Source organism: Pimephales promelas, chromosome 11, assembly GCF_988280905.1.
Source record: "Pimephales promelas chromosome 11, fPimPro1.hap1.1, whole genome shotgun sequence".
NCBI classification, from domain to species: domain Eukaryota; kingdom Metazoa; phylum Chordata; class Actinopteri; order Cypriniformes; family Leuciscidae; genus Pimephales; species Pimephales promelas.
Window position 1 is genome coordinate 5444099 of NC_142779.1, and position 20583 is coordinate 5464681.

The window sequence follows — 20583 nt, forward strand, 5'->3', positions numbered from 1 at the left end:
TCATTTAATTAATAATATTTACAATGTTACAGTTTTTACTGAGCATTAGTGCACTGTAAAAAATATTTTCAAGATTTGTAATCACACCAACTTTTCTTTTGTCAAATCAACTTTATAGTAATTTATTTAGTTGAGATAACTTATTATTTTGAGTTTCTGATGATTAAATTAATCTCCTTCATTGTATTAACTCACTTTTTCCAGTTTAATCAACTTAAAATTTTAAGACAACCCAGGTTACTTACTTTTTTAAGTTAAACCAACAATATTTTTTTACAGTTTAGTAATCACAACATTTTTTCTTTTGTCAAATCAACTTAAATAATTTATTTAGTTCAGATAACATATAATTTTGAGTTTCTGATGATTAAATCATTCTCCCTAATTGTATTAACTCACTTTTTCCAGTTCAATGAATTTAAAATTTTAAGGCAACCAGGTTAATTACTCTTTTAAGTTAAACCAACAATATATATTTTTACAGTGTGAGCATAAGAGACTTCTTAAAAAAAAATCTTACCAGCCTCTGCTTTTTGAATGGTTTTTTAAATAAATTTAGTTTTATTAAATAATAACACTTATTTTAAATCTTTGCTTTTAATAACCATTGTGTGAGAATTATATTGCACAAAAATACCCATTGTTAATTTCTATGGTGATCCACTTAAAAAAATAAAATAAAGGACAAATATATAATCCATTAAAAACAGAAAAATCGCTTTAATCAATGTATACGTTTATACGTTTTTATAACAAGCATTTTATGAAATATCAATTTGAAAAGTGATATTTATTTACATGTTTTTATTTTTGAAGTGCTACACTGATAATTGCTTATATTTTCCTGTTCCTCCTCTTAGTTCTCCTATGTAGTTATATGTGGTTAGAAGCTTGTAGTGTAGCTGACTACGCTTTCTAAAAGCAGCTTGATTTCATTTCAACATTTATCTACAGGTCTAAAGACTCCAGCACACTGAAATCTGAGCCAGAGGCCGTCGAAGACGCAGATGGGAAGACGTTTGTCCAGCTTATGCCATGCTGGACATCCTCCATGAGGAAGTGAAACAGGGAAGCAGTAATGGACACAAGCAGAAGTGCAACAGAAATGTTGTGATATAGTTTAGCATCAAGAATCAATGGAAAAATACAACACAGCTTGAGCCATGTTAAATGTATGACACTCACAGAGTTGCGGAATTCAAAACAGTTTAAAAATAATAAATGAGAAGTGTTATGAATACACAATATTAGCAACCATAGATATTCCCCTCTGTCAATTTATCTTCTCAGTGAACTGGTGTGGTCAGAAACAAAATAACAAAAGTCAAGAAGAGAGGAAATGCTTGTATGATGTGTTGTGTACCTGTGTCGGGGTCTGTAGCTCGGACCACTACCACAGATGTACCAATCCCAGCAGTCTCTCTGAGCCCCAGACGATTGTACTGCGACTGAGTGAAGACTGGAGACTCGTCATTCACGTCCTCCACGTACACAATCACCTACAACGCAAACTCACAATCAGTCTGATTCACAACACACATATTACATTCAGCACTTCCTTTTTTTCTAGAATTAAACATGACATTTTTAGCCAGATTAAATAAAATAAAAAAATGTGTGTTGTCTCTTTGAAAGCTTCGATAACTTCAGGAATTTGTTTCGGTCTACAACCATGTCATTTTTTTTTTATAAGATCTCTGTTATGTTTATGTTACATGTTCCCTGTGTTGTGTTTGGATTGTTATGTTACTTCCTGTCCCGAGTGCCATTTTTATAGTCTTGATTGTTTTAGGTGTGTCTTGTTAGCTTGTGTTTCTCTTGTTCCTCGTCAGTCGTTGTTAATGCATGTACAGTAACATGTTCAGTCAAATGACATTCCGATCAAAAACGTGTTTACACTTGTGTTTTCAATGTGTATGTGGACAACAACCAGATACAGGTGGCATGTGTAAATGAGCCCTTCAAATAATTAGGTATGTAGTTTTAGAAACCTTTCTGATAGGCAATGCACACTTTTCACCATTTAATCAATACCTTAAGGATTACATCAAATCTGGCCACACAACACTGAACATGATTTTACTTTTAAGGTCACAAGGTCACACACACAAACAACCACTTTATATGTTTTATGGGGACTTTCCATGATGATTTTTTATACTGTGGAAATTGTATATTCTATCCCTAACCTTACCCCTAAACACAATCCTCACAGAAAACTTTCTGCATTTTTACTTTGTCAAAAACATAATTCAGTTTGATTTACAAGCTGTTTTCCTCATGGGGACATCACAAAGTATGTTTTTCCAGAATCACACACACACAAACACACCCTAACAGAGCTGCGCATGCTGCCCTGGTCACTGTTGTAGGCCTCCACCTCCAGCACATGAGAGCTGCGCGTCTCTCGGTCCAGAGCCACAGTTCCTCTGCTGATGAGTCCAGACAGACTGTCCATGCTAAACTGACCATTGTTTCCTATAGAGAGCAGACATCACACACACACATGAGCCTTCCTGCCAAAGTACTTCACATGAAGTCCGAGGTTGGAAACAATAATGATAATTTATGTTCTGTCATGACAAATCTCTGAGAGTCTGGCATGGTAATGAGTCTGAGAATGTTAATGTGTTTGGTCTTGGCTGAATAGATCTGTTACAGTGATGTTGTTTCTGCTGTAAAAGCATACATGAATTACCCCAGCAGATCTATACAGGTGGAGCTGGGGAAGGTGAAGGTTTCTGAAAGTGTGCTGCAAACAATAGGGAAGAATTTGAATATTGAGAAGCAAGCTCATTGGCTACCAATACAGCGGGAACCAATCAGCTGTGACCAATATATTAATTCAAATTAAAATTCTATAGAGAGTGATGTGATTGTAAGCAGATTGGGTTAAGGACTTAAGCATGCGCCTTCTAGAGATTCATGACAGAACTTTGTATTTCCTGGCAGGGTTTGTCTCTATTTGTCTAAACATGTGAAGTATAGTCATGTTTAACCACGAAAAAACTAGGAGAAAGAAATAATAAAATACATTTTCTAAAATAAAATAAAATCTGTTTGTAAATCGATTAACACTGCTTGTGGCAATGTTTACAGTTTACAGAGATGTTGTCCAAAGACATTCTGAAAATACTCAAAATATTCCTATAAAAAGATTTATATATATATATATATATATATATATATTATATATATATATATATATATGAAGAGTTCAGATGCAAAAGCCTCTAAATGCCATTTGAAATTTTCTTCTTTAATGATGATTTTTATCAAACTTGTATATTTAAGTTCAGTAATTTCACTTAAATAACAATTAATAGGTAATTATCATTGCCATTTAAGTGAAATTACTGAACTTAAATATACAAGTTTGATAAAAATCATCATTAAAGAAGAAAATTTCAAATGGCATTTAGAGGCTTTTGCATCTGAACTCTTCATATATATATATATATATATATATATATATATATATTGGAATAATATTAATTAGTTAGTATAGTACATAGTGGGAGCGCATCTGATCAAGCCATTGAGGTGCGACATCAGGAAACAGGAAGAATAGTTACCGGAGAGAATCCTGTACAGAACTCTTCCATTCTCCCCCTGATCCGCATCTGTGGCCTGAACCTGCAGACACACACAAACACATGTAACCACAAAACATACAAACACATGTACTGCTAAAAAATGAGAGTGAAAGTAACACTTAAACTCCACACCCACAAACACCTAACCGATATTATATAACGTATTGAACAAAACACATTCAAACTCTCAAACAGACTACAAGTGGACTCCTCCTTTCCACCGTCTCAAGTAATGTGTGCATTTCTTCATTATGAGCAGCACCAAATAAAATACAATCTTTGGCTCAACCAATAGTGTGAATTTGGGGCGGGGCTATCTATGTAATGATGACTACAGAGTGCAACAGTGCCCGCCCCTTTTTTTAGCGGCGCTAGTTTTGGAAGTACTTTTTTTAATTAATTTTTCCCATAGGGATTTTAAAATAATCATCGTAAAGAGTTATAAGTAACGAACCAAGCCAATCAGCTATGAGGTGAATCACAACACTACTAACTTTGATTTGAAGCAAAAAAGTTTTAGAAAATCAGACAAAAACGCAAAAGGTACAAGACTGTGTACTTAGCTTTAGTGACGGAAAGAACTACAATCCCACGAAGCGTTGCGAACAGCATAATCACATTAAAAGCGATACTCATTTACAAATGTTGATTATATGTATTAAAATATAGAAGTTTAAAATAATATGTTTATCGCGAAAAGTATTTCAGTATTTTGAGAGCGTATTTAGATCACTATGATTACGTCAGTGCTTCATGTGAGTGGGCGGGGCTAAAGAGCTATTTTGGAGTGTGTTGCTTTTTTTCAGCTCTGATTGGTAGAATTTGTACAGTAGCATGGGCAATGAAGTTTTTACCAAAAGTTCCATGCTTATTTTAAAAATAAACTGAAATAATCTGGATTATCAACCACAGTAGGTCTTAAAGGTTTAAGTTATCTTTCAAAATCAATTTCCTTATGGAGAAAACACAACGTTTTTACTCCCGGAACCTGACTCTTGCACTCTATTTAAAGACTGTTTAAACCTAAAACTTCTTAACTGCAGTAAAACACAGCCTGAAATTGCTGAATGCAACAGCATATATATATATATATATATATATATATATAAAAAAAAACACTAATTCAATAAATAGCTACAAAAATGATTGGAATAAATAATTCCAGGAAGTACGCAATATAAATAGTTCATTATAGCCAAACCGCTGACTGTTTAAGTTAGCTAAGCAAAGTCGCATTAATATAGAATGTTTTTATGAGTTCAAATATGGCTCGTCGTGTTTGGTGCCACAAGTGGAACAGAAGCGAGACGGTTCACCTTTAAATAGCTGTCATAGTAGTAACTTGTACGCACAAATACAAATTCAATGATCATTTAAATCATGGAAACACAGATCAGCAATTGTTCCTAAATACATTTACACACATACATTCATCATATTAAAGAGTAAAACCATTTAGCACACACTGAATACATCCATATATTAGTCAAATCCTACTGACAGCGAGGAGGACGGCCCCTCCTTCAGACTCATTAGCTTTATAAAAAGATGTGGAGAGTTGAAGAAAGAGGTAGGGGATGAGGAGGAGGATGGGGAGAGAAAGAAAGAAGGGGTCTAGGGGGGTCTCTTGGAGAGAGATGAATAGAACAGGCAGACCGGACCATACCATCACATGGGGGGGTTATATCTTGAGGCTGAAAGTTTGGCTCAGAATGGATTTTTAGCTCATGAAACACACTGCTATGGTCAAAAAAGAAGGAGAGGTTGATTTAGAGTCTCTCTGAACGGATATTAGTTGCTCTTTCTGCACATGTTCTGATCCCCATCTTCCAGCTGTCTCATCTCCAACGCTCTTGGTGACAACGTGATTTGAAACAAGAGGAACTTTGGAGGAGTCACTAATCGCGTCGAATGCTAAAGGTAAAGTTGAACCACAAAGAATAAACTGAGAAATAAATGCTATTCGTTGGACCCCTGTTGAAAACACCAGGATATGTTTTGTTTTGGATGCTGGTTTCCGTATCGGGATTTTTCATTTTTGTTCTGCTGAGCAACATGGCTACACTGGTCCAGCAGCCCCAAACCCACACTAACCAGCATAGACCAGCATGGACATTTATTCAGCAGGGTCGAATCCATTTTATGTTTTGCCATGATGTCAGCCATAAAGTACACGGGACAACATAAACCACGTTTGCATTATACGCTTTGCCTGAAATCACTGACTATAAATCACTTAAATATTCACAATACCACAAAGGTTACTATAAATGGGAACACATTAGTAGGCAACATTCAATTGATCAAATGTGTCACTAAAGATTGATTGTTTCAAATAAATGCTGTTCGTTTGAATTTTCTATTCATCAAACTAAAAATGTATTATGGTTTCCAAAAATGATTTTTGCTGCTTGTTCAAATGAGCTTAAGCAACACAATTGCTATACATTTTGTCCAAACTTAATTTGATTGTGTTTAATCTGTTTAAATATATGTAAAATTTAAGTTTACTTAATCTGTTTGTGTTGGATTACATGAATGATGTTGCATTAACTGAAACTGGGCGGCGCTTGTCAGTTCCCAGCATGCTTTGCATAAGGCTGAATTAAGAGAGAATAAATGTTTAAATTGTAAGTGTTTCTGAGAAAATTAGAAAAGGGGAAGGCTTGACTTGAGTGCGTAAGTGTGTTTATTGTTCAATTACATTGCAATTATTAATACCATTTAAATTACAGTGTGTTACCATTGTGGAGAAGATTATTAGCTATTACTTGGTTATAGTCTAGGAATGTATTAGTGTGACACTATATTATATTGTATAGTTGACCTTAATACATTAAGTTGACCCAATGTAAGTATATTAAATTGGAATAATAGAATTGCATAATGCTGAAATACATTTGAGTTTTGAGTGTTTTGAACAATGATAATAATAAGAAATGAGTCTTGGGCAGTAAACAAGCTTATTCAAATGTTTTCTGAAGGATCCTGTGACACAGAAGACTGGATTAATGATGCTGTAAATTTACAGAAATACCATAAATGATTTAAAAACATAAATGACATTTAAAAACATAACAGACTTTTAAAAACGTAAAACTTATGAACGATAGTCTGAATCAAAACAAGAGACCAAACCTACTTCATATCTCACTGTTCTTACTGAAAAGTACTTAAAATACACTTTAAATTAGATTCGAAATCCCACATAAATGGGATTTGTATTACAATTTTTTTCTTTTTTTTTTTTGCAAATTGTGTTTTTCCCACCAAAGACTAGTGCACCATGAAAAAAAAAAAAAAAAAAAAAAGAAGAAGCATAAAACAGATTCTAGCTGCCTGCTTTAAGCAAAGCAAAAATGTGAGGATGTGTGCATAACTGCATTTCAGCAGATTTGTACTGCGGTTACTAATGAAGCGTTTCACTAACAATAGTTCTGGTCTGAGTGGCCTTTTCAGCCTGTTTGTGGCATTTAAGATGAAGAATAATTTCATGTCTCAATGTGTTTTCATCAAAGCGATAAGTCACACTCTGTGCTCAGAATTTAACATGCTGACATTTAGGTGCAGATAGGTAGAGTAATTGGTGACTTGGGTCGGGTGCTACTCTGTGTTTGTGTGTATTTCAGATGGATTGAGAGTTATTTTAACAGACCCGATATTGCTTGCAAATTCCCCAAAAGAAAACCAACTGGCCACATTTCTCATCTGAACGCTCACTTAATGGGGCACCAACATTTTTAATGTCAAATACCATTTCAAATGTGTTTATTGGAGCGATGTAGGCCAGAAAGTACATAAACATGTGAGTATGCTTAGCACATGCATTCGCCTTGTACGTAAATGAACATGTGTTATTGAGGTTATGTGATGGAGATCCAATTACAACATTACAAGTGTTTAAATTCAACTAACTTGCATACACTGCAAACAAAATAACTTAATTTAATTGGTCTTTTTCTTTTCATTAAAATAAAATAAAAATAAAATACATTTACTTTAGAAGCAATGCTATGATATAAAAATAATGTGGTATCGGTGTATTTCGTCTGTTAAAAACTGAAAAAAACACTATACAAATACCGAATGTTGTATAATTTACTGATCATATAATCATACAGTGTCCTGAAAACAAATCAGTATCTTATGCAGTGCTGTTCTTCAAGGGAATTTATCTTGTTTTAAGGATTTTTTTGATATTTGATTTGTAAAAAAAAAAAAAAACACAACTTTGACAAAAAGTAGTCTTTAATAATGGCTATAAATACTGTATTTCCAAATGCAAAACCTAAAAGAAAATTATGTCTGAAAACAAAGCTCACCTGAATTGCCATTATTAGTGATACATCATTTGGGTCACGCGCATGTGTTTGTATTGGGTGTGTGTGGGAAATCCCTGAGCAGAGGGGCCTGTGTAGACCTTAATCTGCCCCTGCTGGGTGTGTGTGTGTGATTTTATGATTAAGAGTTTGATAGAGTGCAATATAAATCCACTATACTTGACCTTTCTTTACAGAAAACGCTCAGTCATTTTGCTAGTCTTGCAGAGAAGCACCGTAAGCTGCGTGTGTAGAGATAGATGGTGATGACGATAATATGTGTGTACTGTAGATGTTCAGTCCCGCCACCACAAACCGCACTGTGTTTACCTACAGGAAAATGTGCTCAGATGTTGCGCTTTCATTGCTCATTTGAGAATCATCTCAGATGTTTCGAATCATTAGGAGAAGATTTTTTAGCATTAGCCTATTTTATAGGATATATAAATATTTAGCTTTTTCAATTTTAATTTTAGTTTACATTTTTTTGTGTAATTTTTATTATTTTTTTGTTTTTATAAATTATTTTTATTTAGCTTTAATTTACTTTCATTTCAGTTTTAGTATTTAGTTTTTCAAACGTATTTTTTTCCCAGTAAGCATTACATTTATAATTTAAGTTTAAGTTGTTTAACTAGTATTTACATTTTATTTGATTTCAGCTTTACTTCTATTAACTAAAACAGCTACGTTTTAGTTAACAATTCCAACACTAAGAGAAATAAATTAGACACAAATGAGATAAACTATATAAAAATAAAAATTGTAATTACAGAGTTTATGAAATGAGATCATGAGCTTCATAAGAAACCTTTAATTGCAGATTATCTGAGCGCAGTGTGAGGCAGTCCAAAACTCACATGTGAGATTAAGTAGGGTCTTTAAAAAAATGAAACATACTTGAATTGTGCAATGATTAGCTTTGAGTCACATCTCAGACCACTGTGACCCATACAAACTCAAAGCGTTTACACAGTTGATGTTTTAGGTTTAAAAAATAAAGTGTCCAATTGCCTGCTGTATCATTGCTTAAAACAAATAATTAAGAAATTAAAGATTCTTTCTTAAGCGTACACACACACACCTGTTAACCACATCCTGGAACCTTGCATGCGTCTCGTACAAGCACACATTCACACATTTGCACAAGCCTGAACATAAAGTGTCACAAAAACAACCTCCACTTGACCCAGATTTAACAGGAACTCCCGGTTTTGCTTCTCTACAGATCCAGGAACGAAATGGACGTTCCCTTCAATCTGTCCCTCTCCAATCTCTCACTTCCCGTCTCCCCAACATCTCCACCTCTGGATCTTCAACACCCCCTCCTGACCATCATCATCATCGCGTGTCTCTTCGCTGTGTTCGGGGGCTGTGTGATTGTTCTGGCGATGTGCTGCTCGACGGGAGGGTCGTGGGGTGTGGACGGGGACGGCGGTCTCTCGGGGGGTCAGACTCCGTCCAGCGAGCCCCAGCTGAAGCTCTGGAAGCGCTTGGGCTCTATGAGGCAGTCGTTCTCCTCCACGCCGGCGTTCAGAAGACCCGTTCAGCCATACGTAGCCCAGAGCCGGAAGCAATCAGGGTCAATGCCGCCGGCAGAGTCAAAGACACACGACTCCTACACATATATTACTATACCGTCTCTGCTGCAGTATGCCACCGAGATTTGAGCTCTGTTGCTAAGAAGTCACCTTGCGGTCTCCTGCCTACACCTGCCTTTTAAGTGACTGAATCAAAGTGCACTTCATAGGGAGAAACTCCAGCTACAGGAAACTAGACTCAAATTGATTCCAAAAAAATACATAACATACACTATCAGATACAATTAGTTTTTTTTAGGTTTAACTGATTTTATCGAAACTTTCAGGAACTGAAATAAACGTGTGTTTAGAATTGACATTTCTATCAACTTGTCTGCCATTGTCAGCTCAATGCAATGCATTCTGGGATTATCTTTTCCTTTGAGAGGGATGCATATGATGTTGTCACGGTTTAATATTAACAAACTAAAACTAAAAGTATTTAAAACTTTTGTTCATTGAAATAAATCTGGAGTTAAATACAAATATTAGATGAAAAATGAAAACAAATTTGTTTTAGTTGAAAGTACTAATTTCAACTTTCAACTAAAAAAACAACTGAATATATATATTAGTTTTAGTTCAATTGATTTGTTTTTTGTTAGTGTTGTTTACATGTTGTTTACATCTGGTCCATGTGTAATAATGCTCTCCATGTGTATTAAAACTTTATGGGAACACTATTTGCGTCTTAAGTGATACATATGATCCCTGTCTAATAGGACGTACCTCTATAGACATTCAGTGTTTTAATGCAAACTTGAGAGCAAGCCCTGTAATAATAGGCCATCACTACTGAAAGAGATCGGACTGTGTGCAGGAAGACAACTCATTTCATTCACCATTAGCGTCAATCGAAACAAGATGTGACTCAACGATCACACCATACGGTAGCCGCAACTTTACGAACAGCTGGACAACATCACATCCTGCACCCTGGAGTAATTGGTGGCCATTTTGATAGGGCATTAACTACAGAACTACTGTATTTATTTGGAGGAAATCCACATTCATTTGATCTACTTTATGTTTATGTGTACAGTGGCCCCAAGGGTATTTGTACCTTTGTGTCTTTAAAAATGCCTGAATGTCATCGCATCGAGCTTGTACTAATTTTAAACTACTGAATAGTCGGACTATAATATCTCGTTTTTATAATACTATAATATCTCGTTTTTTTTTTTTCATTTAAAACATGTTTTTGTGAAACATTTTACTTTAAATTAAAAAAAAAAAAAAAAAGTAAAATCTTATTGTCACTTGTTTATGGTTTTGATACATGTTTAAGTGTGCTTTCGGTGTCCAAACTATAGGATTTGTTTCTTGCAAACTCAAAAAAAGTTTTGCATATAAAAAATTATTTCAATTCATCATATTTTTTCTTTGAAAACAAAAAAAACACATTTATTTATTCAACTTTTGAAGAACCGTCATGGTTACCCTATTGTGGCAATTGACTGTTCACAAAAACCCACCCCCTTTAGTTACTGTAGCTATGTCCGACAAGCCACGTCGCTCTCACACACACATCTCAGAGACAACACACTGACAGACAGGACAGACCAGGTTACTTTTGATATGAAACTAAGTCTCAACTTATAAGAAATTTAATCAATGAATAGCGTTTTGTGGCTCTTTAATGTGTCTGACAGATCGCTGTAGTTAAAGCTGTTTGTGAACTGATCCTCTCTTCCTTCTAGTTCATTTATAGCATCAAACAAACATGAATGAACACAAGGAACGTTGTTTTAACCGTTGAAAGACACGTCAGCATGTTCAAATCCTCCAATGTTAATCTGCTAACTCTCCTGACTGCTTTGTCTGACAAAAATGGCTGATTATGATTGGTCAGATCGCCTGTCAATCAAACTCCCTGCGAAGGGTCAATAGAGAGCCTAAGTCCCTTCCCTTCCAGTCATCACATTATTTCGAAAAAATATTGTATGGTAGTCAATGGCGAGACACAACGAATATTTTGATCTCAACTCCATTAAGCTTTCTATTGTTGGCAGTCTAGAGATGGTTATCTGCACACTGGAACATGACATCACAGAAAACAACTGGTATGACATGACACTGCTGCCATGGTTACAGACAAAGAAAAACACAATGTAACTTACAACTCCATGAGCTACTTCATAACACCAATACTGAAGAAAAAAAAACTTTTCATGGGCATAGTTTTCATATAGAACAGTGCATATGTGCATGTGTACCTGTAATATACTAGTTCCTCTTGATATGTTCTCCAGGACGCTGGTCTCATAGCTGTTCTGGATAAATATAGGCCTGTTGTCATTGACGTCCAGCACCTCCACATATACTGTAGCTGTGCCTGTTCTCCGTCCTCCCGCTGGACCATTATCTACAGGAGAACCATCAACAGTCTGGACAATACGGCTAGGAAATGCTACTCTCAGTATAAATAAAATACAGCACAAGATCAAGGTTGAACGATTTCTCTGACATGTCTAGTCATTTAGGATTATTGGATAAGGATTTTTAAATTATTTTTATTAATTTATAAATTATAATTTATTTTTAAACTAAAGAAGACCTGGAACTTGAAACAAAGCATACTTAAAATATTATTATTTTATTTACTTAATTTACTTATTAATATTATTATTTTTTAGATTCTAATTTATATCATATGCATTCTAATTTGCAATATAGCTAATAGTTCCAAGTTTTCCATGACCATGGGAACACTGATAGCAACATAAAAATGCACAATAAAACCCTTGACTAATGAAGGACCAATAAAGCCTTGATAACTAATATCTTCACTGGTGTTGCATCATGGTAATACTAGTCATTTTTAAATAACCAATAGTTGTGCAAAGCAAAAGCAACATGACTGTGCTAAAAAAAAAAGACCCATGAAAGACCCACATTTACTTGTATTGGTGTAAAATGTGTTGCTAAAAAAATATTATATACTATATATATATATATATATATATGAAATATTAATATAATATAAAATAAATAAATAAATAAATAAATTATAAAGTTATAAAGTCAGAATTCTTGTATGTATGTATATATATATATATATATATATATATATATACAAGAATATATTTTATTCTTATTTTATATTTTTTTATTTTTTTATTTTTTTATGTAAAATGACTTGCAAGAGTGTTTTTACTTATCAGATAAGTGCAATGATGCGCTTCTCAGTATTGAAAAAAAGTGGCCAGCGTATTTTCATAGAAGCTCACCAAACTGGTATTAGAACAGCTGGTGTATGTCTGAAAGCTGCACAGCTCAAACAGGAAACCACAACACTTCTTTCAATTCAATGTCATTTACACAGGAAACTGCAAAAGATCATACCACATATGCATGCACACATGTATAACCAGTTGTTTTAACACCTATATGAAACTCACCAATCGCTTCAATCACCAGCCTGTACGAGCCCTGAGTCTCCCGATCCAGACCCACCACGGTCCGTACCACACCGGTCCGGAAGCCCACGCTAAACTTTCCATCTTGGTTCCCTCCTATTGGGACAAAGAAACACAGGCTGAGAAATCACAAATCACGGCTCTGTCCCAAACCCCAGTGTGCTGCCTTCAAAGATGGGACATCGACTGATTTTGACTGTGCTACCTGTGTTGTCACACTAGCGCACAATTGATTTCAATGGAGTTTAAGATTAGCATGTTACATATTGGTACATATTTGAAATTGTTGCAGCACCTCTCTGTCAGTAACACTTTGTTTAGTTCCTGTCTCTAAGCCCCTCCTTCCCGAAAAGCACAATGTGCTCTGATTGGACGGCTGGACCAGTGTGTTGTGATTGGTCAACCGCTTCGAGTGTGTTTAGGAAATTTCACACCACTTACCATAACTGCGAGTTTTAACACACTACTAGCACAACTCATCTAGGCCCCGCCCCTTTATTTTGCGTATGCCTTGGGCGGGAATTATTTAAATTAGGAATATTGCGGCGTGTTTGTTCCCAGAATTTTTTGTTTGTTTTTTATTTTTTATTTTATTTTTTTTTTTTTTCTCTCTCTCTTTTGTGTTACATGATTTATGACATGATTTCTAAATGACTGATCAAAGAAATAAATAAATACAAATACAAAATACAATAAAACCGAAGACTACGTATTTCAGGGAGTTTAGAAACTTTGTATCTTTGCAGACCTTTTTCATGCATAACTGAGCATGCTGAGCTCAATAAGTTGGCCTAGCGTATATTTAGAAACTAGAATGCTGTTTTGTTAAGGCTATGATGCCTTAATATGCTGCCTTAGCCTTAGATTCACATCTGAAAGCGAGTCACTGTGGGTCACAGCAGACCCAGCCCGAATCCCACAGTGTTGCTCCATCAGCACAAACTCATTCACACTCTCTGATCTGTGACCTTCTGCCCTCTGACCTGTGATAAAATAGCTGAGCTCTGCGTTAAGACCCGCGTCATTGTCTGTGCAGTTCAGTCTGACCAGCACATAATCACGGGGCACGTTCTCATCCAACGATACGTTATAAACGCTGGGATAGAAGGTTGGCGTCTCATCATTCATGTCCAAAACTGCACAGAAAGAGACACACACACACACAATAACATCATTCAGCATTTGCTTTTGAACAAGAGGTATTGACAGCCAGACCGTGAGTGGTCCTCCTGCTCTGTACCTGTGATGGTGAGAGTGCTCGTGGACGTTCGTGGAAACTGGCCTGCGTCATACGCAATAATTCTCAGATAATACTGGCCAATCTGCTCGCGGTCCAGCACTGCCGTGGAAAACAGGATTCCTGTGGTGATGTTGAGCCTGAAGTCCAGCCGCGGCATCCCCATCTGAAGAGCCATGGTCACCGCGCCATTGTCACCTTCATCAGGGTCCTGCACCTGCACCTGAGGGAGGAAACCAGCAGGGGGCAGAAGAGAACTTCATTAGACCACAACATTGAATCAAAGACGACCATGTTAGCAAAATGTTCAATTTTGTTAGTGCAAAAAACATGCTAATTCATATTAACAGTGTGCTAAACATGCTAGCAACATGGTAATTTATGATAGCAAAGTGCAAACACATGCTGGCAACATGATAATTCATGTTAACAATGAGACAACATACTACCAGCATGCTAATTCATGCTAATGATTAGCAATGTGTTTAAACATATTAGCAATGTTAACAATGTGTCAAAACATACCAGTAACACGGTCAAACAATCTAGCAATGTGCTAAAACATGCCAGCAACATTTAGTGTTTTGGTAATTCATGCTCGTAACATGCTTGGAACATGTTGATTCATGCTAGCAATGTATTAAAATATGATAAGACACATGCTAAGACATGCTAACAACATGATAAATCATGCTAGGAAGCTTAAGGCTTTCTCAAGCCAACATAAAAGTTTTTCCCCACAAACTTTACTTTCTAGTTATTGCCCATGTTAAAAACAGTTGTGCTGCTTAATATTTTTGCCATGCATTTTTCCAGGCAATTTCCCAACACAGTTATCAAATGGTCAAATCTGCTCATTTTCATACTGGTGATTACTGTCTGTCAAATTCAGTTGCAATTATTGCTTGGTTTATTTAAAAAAGATATTTCAAATGAGGATATGAACCCGCCGGGCCAGCATACTAAAATGAAATGACTGTTGAATATTTAATCAGTGAACTTTCAGTCCCTGTGGATCAATCAAACGCTAACCCTGAACACAGAAGATCCAATAGGAAGCCCCTCTGGTACTTCAGCAACAAATGGGAGGTTGAGAAAGGCAGGGTCGTTGTCATTGAGGTCCAGGAGGTTCACATACACCGTAGTGCTGGCTGAAGAGCGCAGTGGAGGTGTCCCACCTGAGGAGGGCAGCACAACAATGAGAATCCTCACATATGGCATAACTTATCTGAGTTTTTGAGTAAGTAAAAAAGTAAGTGCTTTAGTAAGTAAGTGAAATAGAATTAGGCAATGATCAACATGAATACATACCTTGATATATAATACTGTGGTTATAAAATACAGCACATGGATATCTTAGATTGAATGATTTTTGGAAAAAAAATTAAATGATTTTTTTAATTTCTGATTTAATTCAGTTTGTGAAAGAAAGGTCAAGAGTCTCTTACACTCAATTAAATCTCTTATACATTTGATTAAACATACAGAATATAGTACAATATTTTTACAATTTAAAACAACTGTTTCAATTTAAAAATATTTTAAAATGTAATTTATTCCTGTGATGACAGAGCTGAATTTTTAGCATCATTACTTCAGTCTTAATGTATCACATTTTATTTTTCAGGACTATATGATGAATAGAAAGTTCAAAAGAACAGCATTTAATTGAAATACAAATCATTTGTAGCATTATAAATGCAAATTTAATGCATGAATAATTCTTAAAGTATTAACTGTAGTGTGTACAAAGTTTACATACTGTGCTCAACATACAAACTTTACACTGGAGATATGGGAGGACTGGTGTGTTAGCATGATTTAAAGACACCGAAGGTTGGTGACTGTAAAACTAGCTTTATTGTGTCCTGAGCGAGAGACAAAGAGAGAGAGAGGGGCATTATGGGACGTCTGAGAGTTGCTTACGGTCAGTAGCAGAGATAACTATGGTCCTCATAAGCTGTGCGGACCGGGCGTTTTGACTCTCTCTGTCCAGCACAGCTCCACTGGTGCGGATCTTCCCAGTGTTGCGGTTGATGGTGTAGAAGGGGTTCTCTGGATTTATGGAATAAACCACCGTCCCATTATCACCATAATCAGGGTCCACCGCTAATATCTGCGAAGAGAAAAAGAAAAATGAGTCCCAAAACAGAGTTCCGAGGTGCAGAAATTAAATCACACCAATCCTCTCCCCACAGAATGGCATGATGGGAGATTTATGCATGGGGCATAACTGTATAAAACCCTAGCTGTTATTTTTTTCTAAAAGAGCCAATCAATTATTCACCGCGCTGGTGTGGAAAGCACTGAAAATCACTTAATTGGTCATTAGAGAACAAAGGTTCTGTAAGTCTTTAATTATTAAAACAGGAAGGACCAGACGAGTGTGTTCTTCATTGATTCGAGGGAGTTTAAACGGGTGAAGAATGGCAAGGGTCTAATGTAAACTTTATTTAATTGAATTGAACTCTGAGGGATTTTATTTTACACACATTTATTCGGGCATGTTTACAAACCAATTTAAAGTTGATGTGTGTAATTTTGCGATGCTAAAATATGTTCTCCTGCAGTCATTTGTATGCCTTGCAGAAAGTCTCCTTGTGTATGAAAGAATACAGGGACGAGAGGCAGTCAAGCTTAAAAAATGATATCGTACTCACCTAACCAACCACTCACCTAAAGGATTTTTGGGAACACCATACTAATACTGTGTTTGACTCCCTTTCACCTTCAGAACTGCCTTAATTCTACATGGCATTGATTCAACAAGTTGCTGAAAGCATTCTTTAGAAATGTTGGCCCAAACATTTAGTTTTTACATCCACTGTTCTGTGATTAAAATTATCCATCCATTTCTTCCTTTGTTCTGTTTCATCTCTCTCTCTCTCTCTCTCTCTCTCTCTCTCTCTCTCTCTCTCTCTCTCTCTCCTGCACAGTGTCCAGCAGGGTAATCAAGTATGCACTTGACTCTAGGCTACATTTTAATTAGTCATTGGAACCTCCCAATGAAGTTCAGTACTGGCTTATTAATTAAAGGACAATCAGTGGCATATTTATCCAAATATAAACCGTTTACAAGCAGAGTTTAAGGTCTCTAAACAAAGGACTGACCACACTTCACTTGAACACCCACATCTCAAATTCAATCGTTTTTTTCCAATAGACTGTAAAACAGTATCAGTTCCATCAGTTCGCTTTTTCCTAAGAAGCGACGTCCACACATATCGCCCGCAGTTCAGATTTACAAAAATTATTTGCAAAATTTACAAGATCTGGCTGAAATTTTGTGAGTATGGCATAGGGATGCAAATATCGATTAATTCATTAAAAAATTAGTTGATCAACCTTATCGATCGATTAACAAATAACTGATAAGTGCCTATTTTCCTGAGAATATGGTATCAATTTAACATAAAAAGCTAAATATTGCTTATATACTGAATAAAAATGCATGTTATATCGCTCAATTGATGTTTTATTGTAACAGTTGAGATATGCACAGAAAATTAAAATAATTGTGCACTGGCTCACCTGTTGCATGTGAAACATTAAGCAACATAAAATACATTTTATGTCGACTTTCTTGACACGATTTTATATACAAAACCTTCATGACAAAGAGGTTCTTTATAAGGAGAAATGTCTTAAATTAATGGATAATATTCTCCTGTTTAACTGGTTATTTCAAGTCATAAAGTACTGTTTGATTCAAGGATCGTTGAAAGAACCCTTTCTGAGTGTAGTTTCCAGAGCCAGACATAACAACACTAATCCAACGGGATGAGTCAGTCATGAAAACAGTTCTGTTTGGTGCCACGAGTGGCACATAAATCTCACACTTCACCTTTAAGTGAGCTCATTGTGGCAGTCTGGGAACCTGGTAAACAAGATGTTGTTTCCTGGTGGACTGATTACCTTATGAACCATGACTTATACAATACAAATACATTAAAGATAGTTCATAATATTGGAGTTTTAGATGTTGGAAACCTCTAACTAACTTGTGAATGGTCCCTGGGAGTGCCTTCTGAGACTGAAAGTAGAGATGGCATGACTGACATTAACATATGAACTAATTTATTCATCCACCAAAGGAGGAAAACCCCCTCAAGATGGGACTTTCACATACTTTAAGCAATAGAATAATAGGAGCATATAGGAGCTCCATAAAATGTTCCAAGGACACCGAGGTGAGAGCCCACTTTGAATTCAGCTGCAAAACCCCAGCCGATCAAAGGCTGGGACGGAGGAGTTTTCTCCAGACGGAGAGGAGATGGAAACTTGCTCCTCTGGGTACTGGGGGGGATTTGACTCAGAGAGAAACTATAAGATATTATTAGTCATAAAATCAATAGCACTAACCATGTTTACCTGCTGACATTAGGATCTAACCTCTGCTCTAAACAAGCACAGTTTCTATATCTTGTCATTTCATCTAATCAATACAGATGGTGGGATATGATGAGAATGTAGCCTTTTTGGTGTCTAACCAGACCACGTCTGTCTAGTTCCTAAAGGAGAACTATACGCACCATTAAAAAATATAAAATAAGTCGTCTTTTGAAACCACATGATTACTTTGTGTGAGAAACAGACTGAAATTTGAGCCATTATTCAGACAAAGCAGTCAAAACTATTTGTGGAAATATTGCTTTAAAAATAAAAGGTTAAAAGGTCAGTTCAGAGGTTAAAGGTCAAATCAGTGCACTCACAGTAATGACGTCGGTATCGATGGGACTCATCTCCACAACGTTTGCTTGATACGGCTCATCTCGCCACATGGGGGCGTTATCATTTATGTCCAGAATAGTGATGTTCACCTGCAGAGAAATATATACGTTTTAAAACACTTTAAAATCGCTATAATGCATGCCTTCAAGTGACTTTACATTTAAAATATGTTGGAAACAGCTATATGAAAACAGACACCCATTTACAGTACTTATTAAAGGAGTAGTTCACTTTTAAAAAAACTTTTGCTGATAATTTACTCACCCCCATGTCATCCAAGTTATCCATGTCATTCTTTCTTCAGTCGAAAAGAAATGAAGGTTTTTGATGAAAACATTCCAGGATTTTTCTCCATATAATGGACTTCAATGGGAACCAAACGGTTCAAGGTCCAAAAGACAGTTTCAGTGCAAAATGCAAACTGTTCAAAGGGCTTTAAACGATTCCAGATGATGAATAAGGGTCTTTTCAAGTGAAACGATCGCTCATTTAAAAAAAAAAAAAAAAAGTTTACGTTTTATAAGCTCAAATGCTCGCCTTGCTCTGTTAGGGTTAGGGTGTGATGCGCGTTTCTGACTCTATCATTCGAACATGTTCATCAAAATGAATGAATCTTTTCCTGAGTCAACTCATTCATTTTGTTCGTTGAATGAACCAAATGACACGAAAAAAGATTCGTTCATTTTGATTTGTCACAAACACGCATCACAGAACAGAGCAAGGCGACCATTTGAGCTTATAACACTCAAAACATTTTTTTTTTTTTTTTTTTTAAATGAGCGATCGTTTTGCTTGATAAGACCCTTATTCATCGTCTGGAATCATTTAAAGCCCTTTGAACAGATTGCAGTTTGCACTGAAACTGTCTTTTGGACCTTGAACCGTTTGGTTCCCATTGAAGTCCATTATATGGAGAAAAATCCTGGAATGTTTTCATCAAAAACCTTCATTTCTTTTCGACTGAAGTAAGAATGACATGGACATCTTGGATGACATGGGGGTGAGTCAATTATCAGCAAAAGTTTTTTTAAAAGTGAACGACTAGACATGGTAAACGATTCTTCTGTCAAGTAATATAAAGTAGTTTTATACACAGGTGATGCTGTCTGTGTGAGGTAGATCAAAGAGTCATCCGTTACCGTAGCGATGCCGATTTTCTGCTGTGGCCCCACCCCACCATCCACGGCTCTTATGATCAGAATATACTCAGACTTCACCTCTCGATCCAGAAGAGCAGTAGTGGTGATCTCTCCTACACACACACACACACACACACACACACACACACACACACGTTGGGTTTTGATTTAAGGGGACTTTTCTGAGTACAAACTGTATATTCTATCCCCTTACCCTTTACCCCCAAGCCAGCACAGAAAACTTTCTGCAATTTTTACATAAGCCATTTTCCTCATGGGAACCAAAAAAGGTTAAAGGGCAGGTTTTTTTCGTTGCCCACCTGAACGCGTGTTGAGTCTGAACTGTGAGCTGCCCTGCAGGGAATAGATGAGAGAGGCCTGACCAAACTCTCGAGAGGCGTCCAGATCGGTGGCATTCACAAACAACACCGTAGCTCCTGACAGACAGAGAGAGAGAGAGAAAAAACATGAGTCAAAAGAGAAAAGAGGAAGTAAACAAACCATCAGATAATGATTGCGTGAGACAGACAGCTGAACGAAGAGAAAAACACATAACATGAAG

At 36.1% G+C, this 20583-nt stretch overlaps 2 protein-coding genes across 2 annotated transcripts in view; one reads left to right on the forward strand and one right to left on the reverse strand.

Annotated features, from left to right (window-relative positions):
* cdh23 (cadherin related 23) overlaps positions 1 to 20583 on the reverse strand; it is a 247724-nt gene that overhangs the window by 49051 nt on the left and 178090 nt on the right. Inside the window, exons 19-30 of the mRNA XM_089116802.1 lie at positions 20342 to 20458; positions 20022 to 20134; positions 18864 to 18971; positions 16078 to 16267; positions 15184 to 15329; positions 14155 to 14374; positions 13898 to 14050; positions 12897 to 13010; positions 11712 to 11860; positions 3576 to 3636; positions 2333 to 2478; positions 1364 to 1499 (exon numbers count right to left, since the gene is read on the reverse strand). Coding sequence (XP_088972928.1) covers positions 1364 to 1499; positions 2333 to 2478; positions 3576 to 3636; positions 11712 to 11860; positions 12897 to 13010; positions 13898 to 14050; positions 14155 to 14374; positions 15184 to 15329; positions 16078 to 16267; positions 18864 to 18971; positions 20022 to 20134; positions 20342 to 20458 — 1653 coding nt within the window. The remainder of the gene's footprint in view (positions 1 to 1363; positions 1500 to 2332; positions 2479 to 3575; positions 3637 to 11711; positions 11861 to 12896; positions 13011 to 13897; positions 14051 to 14154; positions 14375 to 15183; positions 15330 to 16077; positions 16268 to 18863; positions 18972 to 20021; positions 20135 to 20341; positions 20459 to 20583) is intronic.
* On the forward strand, positions 5225 to 10745 carry LOC120464452 (uncharacterized). Its single transcript, XM_039653956.2, has 2 exons — positions 5225 to 5516; positions 9144 to 10745. The coding sequence occupies exon 2, from the start codon at positions 9157 to 9159 to the stop codon at positions 9583 to 9585; it is 429 nt and encodes a 142-aa protein (XP_039509890.2). The 5' UTR covers positions 5225 to 5516; positions 9144 to 9156; the 3' UTR covers positions 9586 to 10745.